This window comes from Mus caroli, unplaced genomic scaffold (genome assembly GCF_978045245.1).
Source record: "Mus caroli unplaced genomic scaffold, Mus_caroli_1 scaffold_8, whole genome shotgun sequence".
NCBI classification, from domain to species: Eukaryota; Metazoa; Chordata; class Mammalia; order Rodentia; family Muridae; genus Mus; species Mus caroli.
Genome location: NW_028227263.1, coordinates 44,472,112 through 44,480,343, shown reverse-complemented (window position 1 = coordinate 44,480,343; position 8,232 = coordinate 44,472,112). Strand labels below are relative to the sequence as shown.

Below are 8,232 nucleotides of genomic sequence, written 5' to 3'. Positions count from 1 at the left end.
ATTTCAATTATTGATGCTGAGGCTGCTGTTAACTGAGACCTGCAGTTCAGGTTACCAAACCCAGGGCAAACTTCAGCTGCCTCCTATTTCTCAGGCCTTTGAGAAACTTAGCAGAACTCTAGGGTCTTAATCTGAAGAATTAATCAACACTACTAGGTGACTTTTCTAACCCCTTGGGATCAGGACATGTGCATGGTGTAAACCAAAGTAATTGAAAATTATTTACTGAATTCAAACCCAAGGTTTCTGGGTTGTTTGTTTGTTTGGTTGTTTGGTTGGTTTTTCAAGACAGGGTTTCTCTGTGTAGCCCTGGCTGTCTTGGAACTCATTTTGTAGACCAGGCTGGCCTCGAACTCAGAAATCCGCCTGCCTCTGCCTCCCGAGTGCTGGGATTAAAGGCGTGCGCCACCATGCCCAGCTCCCCAAGTTTTCTGTAAGTGTTAGGGTATCAGTTACAGAGTAAAGTCAGACTCTGTCCATGTCTCTCAGTTACTCACATGTGGTAGAAGAAATGAACTAAAAAACACAACTATAGAATACACTGATCTCCTGTCTAGGGATTCCATGGTCTGGATCTTGGGCTGTTTTCTGATCAGCTACCTATCCAAACTGAACACTAGAGTGGCACACTATAGACAGTAAATATTTGGTGTATGTCTTTTTTTTTTTTTAAGATTTATTTATTATATTTAAGTACACTGTAGCTGTCTTCAGATGCACCAGAAGAGGGTGTCAGAACTCATTATGGATGGTTGTGAGCCACCATGTGGTTGCTGGGATTTGAACGCAGGACCTTCAGAAGAGCAGTCGGTGCTCTTAACCACTGAGCCATCTCTCCAGCTCTGGGGTATGTCTTTTAAATTAAGTTTATTTATGTGTATGAGTGTTTGGTCTGCATGTATGTGTCTGTACACTGTGTGTGTGTACTTGCTGGTTGCCAGAGGCCAGAAGAGGCCTTGTTTCTCCTGGGTCTGGAGCTATATATGATTGTAAGTCACCATGTAGGTGCTGGGAATTGAACTTGGGCCTTCTGGGAGAGCAGCAGCCAGTGCTCTTAATCACTTCGTTGTCTCTAGCCCCATGATTTGTTAATAAGTGAGTGGCACCAGATTAAGTAAAGAGAAGTGCTCAGAAAAGAATCAGAAAAGGCAATCAGGAAGAAAAGTTTGTATTGAGACTTTGAATACTCTAGTCCCTGATTTGGAGAGAGAAGTGTCTGCCATCTGCCTGCTCAGGCAGAATTCACCTTAGTCAAGAAACTGCCAAATACATGAGTAGAGAGATGGCTAAACTGTGCCTGTCCCAAAGTTTGCCAATCTAACAATTCCTATGACCCTCATGGTGGAAGGATACAACCAACTTTTAGAAGTTGTTCTGTGACCTCCACACTCATATACTTAAAATAAAAATACATATGCGTTTAATACTGGGAAGGCAGAGGTAAGTGGCTCTCTGAATTCGAGTTCAGCCTGGGCTACACAGCAAATTCCAGGTCAGTGAGGGCTACGTAGTGAGACCTTGGTCTCTCTCACACACATAAAGGACAAAGAAACTGGCAAAGAGTTCTGAGTGAAGCACATCTCCCTCCAGGTCGCTACTTGCCACTCGCATGGCACTTAAGAATTTATCTTGATATAGCACTGGGCCCACAAAGTGGCCCTGACACCATGTGATCACACAACTCATCGCACTGCACTGGCCACTAAAGCTAAGGGACGCAAGGATTCAGAGTTAGAGACTAGGACAACAAAATCATGTGACTCGCCCCGCCTGCCTTTCTATCACGTGCCGCGGGTCCGCTCACGTAGGACGCACTTTTCCATTGGTTGGCGATTGTCACGCGGCGAGGCGGGACCGGAAGGCAAGATTTGGCTGTGGCGCCGGAGCGGCTTTAGGACAGGCTGGGCGAGGGGGAGGGGAGCGAGAGGCAGCCGCGGGTCATGTGACCGGAAAGGCTCCTGACGGACGCCGTCCCTCCTCGGCGCCGCCTGAGCGCCCGGCCCGACCCCGCCATGGGGTGCTGCTATAGCAGCGAAAACGAGGACTCGGACCAGGTGCGGCAGCGGCGGACGGGGTTTGGGACTGTGGGCTACGACCGCGGGACTCGGGGCCCAGAATAAAGCCCGCAGTGGCGGGGAGCCGGACTGCAGGCTCACTGAGTACGGAGGCCTGGAGGGGACAGATTACAGAGAGGACGGCCAGCCGGGCTCCTACCCTCTTAAAGATCCTAGTCTTACTTCTGCCTAGGGTTGCGGCGGCCTCCGCCTGACTCGGCCCCTCCCCTTCCACTCTCCAGTCCCCTCGTATCTCACCGCTCGGATCCTCAGACTGGGTTCTCGGGAAACATTCGCGCTCACAGATTCCTCTGCCTTCACTGCAGCTTGGCTTAGTGGACCCATTGTAGAGATAGGTAATTTGAGGCTCTCAGTCTCCTGAGATAAATCAGGAATTTCTGTGTGTTCCGTCAACTGTTCTGCCACTGTTGGCTTGGTGTCAGAAGTTGACACCAAGTTACTGTCATTTGAGTTGGCCAGTGAAGAATTAATAGAGCGAAGACATCGGGACGTTGGGGAGCAATAGAGTTTGCTTTGACCGATATAGAGAAAAGAGGGGATTTGATTTATGAGTTTGGTTTGCTGTTCCCTGCCTGGTGCCTGAGGGTTCCTCGAGCTAGAGAGCTCCTCTCTGAAGAATGTGACTGTAGATCTTACTCTTCGAGAAAGCATCGGCTTGGAGAGACTTCAGTGTCTTGTTTTGTTTTTGTTTTTAAATTTCCATCTTCCCCTTGGTGCGTCTCATTCCTCTCTATACTACAGTCCCTTCCCTGCCTAGACGCATTTGAGTAGAGGAAGACTTTTGCAAGGCTGGGTGTCAGCCCCCTGGCCGTTCCTTTTAACAGCTGAGCCCTGATTTCTACACACAGTAGGCACCGTGCCACAAAGAACAGTTTCACCCGGTCTAGTGGAGGATACAGTCAGAGACATAAGTGGTGTCGCTGTACTTGGGAAGGTGTTTTTTCCCCCCAGTGAACCCTGCAGTTCAGGAGAATGTGATTTGTGTGTCGGGGTGAGTGCTTCCTGAGCCTCATTCATTACTTGACCAGTTTGACATGCCTGTGGCCGTAACTTTCACTTCATTCTGTCGTGCTAAAGGCTAGAACAGCAAAAATAGGAACCCACCACAAAACAACAGAAAAGGAAGGAGAAGGCAGATATCCCTGCCTAACAGCAGAGCTGTGGAGGGAAAGCTAAAATTTCACCTTCCTCTTGACAGATTCTCACTTCTGGCTGGTTTGGTTTGTTTTTAAAAAGGTCTCCTGATGCCCAGACTGGCTGCAGACCTGCCATACAGTTGAGGATGACCTTGAATTTCTGGTTCTCCTGCTTCTCCCTGAGTGCTGGGATCCTAGGCATAAGTCACTCACTATGTCCAGTTTTATGCAGTAGTAGAGATCAAACCCCAGGCTTTACACTTGCTAGGCATGTGCTGTACCACTGGGGTCATATCCCCTGTCCCTCTTTAGGTAGGCCCTCCTCTTCAGCATTGCCTGTCCCTGTATTGTAAGTGTAAGGATTACCTCACACCTAAGAGAGTCAGTCCCAGTACTTAGGAGGGTGGAACAGAATGGCCTCAAGCTTGTGGCCTATCTGGCTACACAGTAAGTTCAGGGCCTGTCTGTTTCAAAGAGAAAGAAAAATGTATAAGCAATAGGTGTTCAGAGGCCACCTATGATTGCTTCATTTGACTCCTGCTAAAATGTTTAAAGGTGAGGGAAAAGTTAGGAGGATCGAAGCAATTTAGCTAATGTTAGAAGCACTCTAGTCAGGTTGGGCATGGTGGCGCACGCCTTTAATTCCAGCACTCTGGGAGGCAGAGGCAGGTGGATTTCTAAGTTCGAGGCCAGCCTGGTCTACAAAGTGAGTTCCAAGACAGCCAGGGCTACACAGAGAAACCCTGTCGTGAAAAACAAACAAACAAACAAAAGTACTCTAGTCATGGTGTTCTAAGAACAAGACACGTACTTTATATACTGGGACAGGCTCTGGGACAGGCTCTGAGGTAGTGGTGGGTAGACACCTTAGGTCTGCTAAAGTAAATAATGAAATCTTGACTCAGGTTGTATTGGCTTAGGAAGCAAACCTTGATGTAACAAACCTACCCCATGTATCACTCATTCTATGGGTGTCAGGTGATGTCATTAATTTTTTCCCAGTGGGGTTGGGGATGACATGGCCCTATCCTGAAGGAATATTTGTCAGGAACAGTGCTGGGGAAAGGACCAGCAGCAAGCTGTGGGGGACTCCTTGTGACCACCAGCTTCCCTTAGAGACCCTTTCACCTTTGGCAAACCTTTTATCTGTCTACCCTATTGATACCAAGGAAGGAGAAAGAAAGATTGTCCAGGAACCTGGGGCAGAAGACCATAGATGTTTCCTTTTGTCATGGTGAACTGGGTCAAGTGGTGTGAGGACATTTGGGCAATGTAGTTCTGAGGAGGAAGAGCAAAGTGGAAAGGCTGAGCCTGTCTGGGGTGGGGCAGGCCAGGCAGGAGGAAGTAGCCATCATAGGGAGAGTTGTGAGCAGGAGAGCTGGCTCCTGTAACTGGGAAGCTGGTGGGGAACTGAGACAGCCCGGGAGGACTGCTGAGACTGGCTGGCGGCCACTGGAAGTCGATGGGTCAGCACTGGCCAGCATTCCTCTCCTTCTACACACTATACTCCTTCAGAAGTTGCCATGTCCCGAGCCTTCTAGGGCCCAAATAGACTTGAAGCAGGTCTGCTTATCCAGATTGCAGCTGACACAGCCAGCAGGGATCTCCACTGATGGACTTAAGGCAGTAGATTAGAACAAGGTCTGAACCAGGACAAGGAAAAGCCAATGTTAGGAGATGCAGTTTTGGGTTAATTCTAAATTGGTTCTGGTGTTTGAAGTTGTCTGTGGAGGTTAGTAAGCAGGGCTGCTGAAGACTGGGCTGACTGGGTTGGGGAGAGTGTAGTTTGTCTGGGAGGAAGAGCTCCACTGTTCTCTCAGGTCAGCAAATCAGGAGGTAGAGGCCCGACCCTGGCGAGTACCAGGCCAGCTGGGTTCTATAGTACCCTTGCAGCCTGGGGAACGTGGGAGGACTGTGCCTTGTGTGCATGTGTGTACAAAGATCCTGGAGAGAAAGGGGAGGAGAGAGGACATTGGTGACTGTATCTCGGCTGTGGGCTTGGAGTTTCTGCACTGAGATAAAGCGAGGAATGGCAGCGTACAACTGGCCTGCTTCCTTGCAGTCCAGGGACTTATCTGGCCATGCTAGGGCCTTATAATGTTGTGGGTAGACATCTTTGCTGGGCAGTACTTTCCTCGGGGAACCAGGAAGGCTGTTCTTGGGCTTCTGACTTGCATTGATTTCTCCTCTAGAACCTTACTTTAGTATTTTCCCACCTTCTCCAACTTTCAGTCAGTTCCAATAGCCTTTGTCCAGAAGGTGTTGACCAGTTACTGAGGCTCCAGGAATGTCAGTGTTGCTTTGCTCCCCTCTGAATGTTTTTTAGGTTCTCTAGGTTCATCCTAGACCACCAACTGGGCTAGTCTGAGAGTGAATGTCTCTGACTCTGCATCCACCTTGACACTTGGAGTCATGCTCATAAAAGTAGTTTTAGTATTTAAAGGTCAGAACCTTTGAAATGAAAGGACGGTTAGACTTAAGGCCCTGGGGCTGACTTTTCTCTACTGGCCCCTCCTAGGATCGGGAGGAGAGGAAGCTGCTGCTGGACCCCAGTAGCACCCCTACCAAAGCCCTCAATGGAGCCGAGCCCAACTACCATAGCCTACCTTCAGCTCGCACAGATGAGCAGGCCCTGCTTTCCTCCATCCTTGCCAAGACAGCTAGGTGAGTGTCACAGGACCAGGCCGGGACACAGGCAGCCAAGTTTGGAACATAGAGGATGGGACAAGGTCATTAGGGAGCGATGTCACTGGGTTCTGCCCTGTTACGGTGGGCTGGCGGAGTACTAGTGTCAGAAGGCCTTGAAATTGGCACCTAAGGCCTTGGAATTGGCACCTAGCACTGCTTCTTGTCTGTGACCCTCTGAAGCACCTGTCATGTCTTCTCTGTCTCTCCTTTTCAAAGCAACATCATTGATGTGTCTGCCGCAGACTCCCAGGGCATGGAACAGCATGAGTACATGGACCGGGCAAGGCAGTACAGGTAAGCATGGGCTAGCTGCCTAGATATCCTTCTCCAGCTCTGGAGTTTGCTCTCCAGTCCAGGCTCTTCATTTGGGTAGAGCCCAGAAAACTAGCTACAGATCACTTAAGTGCCTCAGGCATTCAAGTCGGCCCAGTTTGCCCAATGTGTTTGATCCAGGGTGATGAGGTCAAAGGAGTACAGCCAGAGTGAGTTTGCAATGAACTGTACCCTGTCACCATGATCCCTTGGCCTGAGGGAGTGAGGCTGGCCTGGGCAGGACAGGGCAAGCTTTGGCCTAATTGTCCTTCCCTGTCTCCTCCCTCTTGGCCAGTACCCGCTTGGCTGTGCTTAGCAGCAGTCTGACCCATTGGAAGAAGCTGCCACCGCTGCCATCTCTCACCAGCCAGCCCCACCAAGTGCTGGCCAGCGAGCCTATCCCCTTCTCTGACTTGCAGCAGGTGAGCACTCCTGGCTGGTCCTCTACCCCTTCCCACATGGCTTCCCGGGGGTGGAGGGTGGGTGGGTGGGGAGCCTAGTATTGGTGCACCTAGCTTATTCCCACTTTGGTCTTGGTTTACAGTGTTCTTAGTCTCCCCTCCCCGCCCCCCCCCCACACCCTGCCCCAGCCACACACACACTGTTTATTCTCCCAGCATCTGCCCTTGCTTTTGTCCTTTTCTCTCACTTCCTTCCAGAGATAAAACAAAGGGCTTTGGGCTGGTGAGATGGCTCAGTGGGTAAGAGCACCCGACTGCTCTTCCAAAGGTCCAGAGTTCAAATCCCAGCAACCACATGGTGGCTCACAACCATCCGTAACGAGATCTGGCGCCCTCTTCTGGAGTGTCTGAAGACAGCTACAGTGTACTTACATATAATCAATAAATCTTTTTAAAAAAAAAAACAAAACAAACAAACAAAAAAAAAAACCAAAGGGCTTTGTGCATGCAAGGCAAGTGCTCTACCAGTAAGCTAAAATCTTTTTTAAATTTACCTATCTATTATATATAAGTACATTGTATCTGTCTTCAGACACACCAGAGGAGGGCATGAGATCTCATTAGAGATGGTTGTGAGCCACCATGTGGATGCTGGGATTTGAACTCAGGACCTGCGGAAGAGCAGTCAGTGTTCTTAACCGCTGAGCATCTCTCCAGCCTGTAAGCTACAATCTTAACCTAACCTTTGGGTTTTGAGAGAAGGACTCAGTGTTATAGCCCAGGCTGGCACTGATTTGTGGCCCTCCTGATTTCGCCTCCTGAGTGGTGGGATTATAGGCAAGCAGCAGCACACCCAGCTCCTTTAGCTTTCAGTCCACTGTTCCTTCTTTCCTTTACTGCCCCTCCCTCCGCTCACACTTTAAGTCTCCCTCTCATGTTGTTCTTTCCCTCCCTGGCCTCTGTCTCAGGTCTCCAGGATAGCTGCGTATGCCTATAGTGCACTTTCTCAGATCCGCGTGGATGCAAAAGAAGAGCTGGTTGTACAGTTTGGGATCCCATGAAGAGAGGGGCCCTAGGACAGCTCTTCCCTCGTCTTCACCCCGTCTCCACCCCACCTCTTCTGGCCCCCAGCCTCACTGTGGCTTTCTACAGTACCTAACCTGCTACTAATCACGGAGAAGAATGTGGAGGGAAAGAATAAGGCTGGAGGCCGGAGCAAGTGAGGACTAAGCAAGGGAAGGGAGGACCGATTGCCATCGGCCTTCATGCTCTGGTTAGGGTGAGGTTGGGGCCAAGAGGACAGGGCCTGGCAGATCTTCAGTCATTGGGAAGATGGAGATACCACTGTAGGGGTGACACCGGGAGACCTAGGAGATCCCTTCCTGCCCTTTCTCTTGGCCTCCGATTCACTTCTGTCCCCTTCCCTGACTTGGTGCTCATAGCACCTCACTGGGGATTATGACCAGGGTCTAGACGAGCTTGAGTCTGAATTGAGTTTGTATTTCTAGCACCCTGGGTTTTTACATGTTTGCTCTTTTTGTTTTTGTTTGTCACCCCTCGATAAAGAAAGTATATTCATTTGTGTTGCTGGTTCAACCTGCTCTGTCCTGCCCACTCTTT

General features: G+C 49.8%; 1 protein-coding gene across 1 annotated transcript; it reads left to right on the top strand.

Moving 5' to 3' along the window:
- The first annotated feature begins 1,854 nt into the window (after positions 1 to 1,854).
- Positions 1,855 to 8,190, top strand: Lamtor1 (late endosomal/lysosomal adaptor, MAPK and MTOR activator 1). The gene is made up of 5 exons (XM_021166236.3): positions 1,855 to 2,054; positions 5,730 to 5,875; positions 6,116 to 6,193; positions 6,507 to 6,633; positions 7,581 to 8,190. Exons 1-5 carry the CDS (start codon positions 2,013 to 2,015, stop codon positions 7,671 to 7,673), a joined length of 486 nt encoding a protein of 161 aa, XP_021021895.1. The 5' UTR covers positions 1,855 to 2,012; the 3' UTR covers positions 7,674 to 8,190.
- The last annotated feature ends 42 nt before the right edge of the window (positions 8,191 to 8,232 follow it).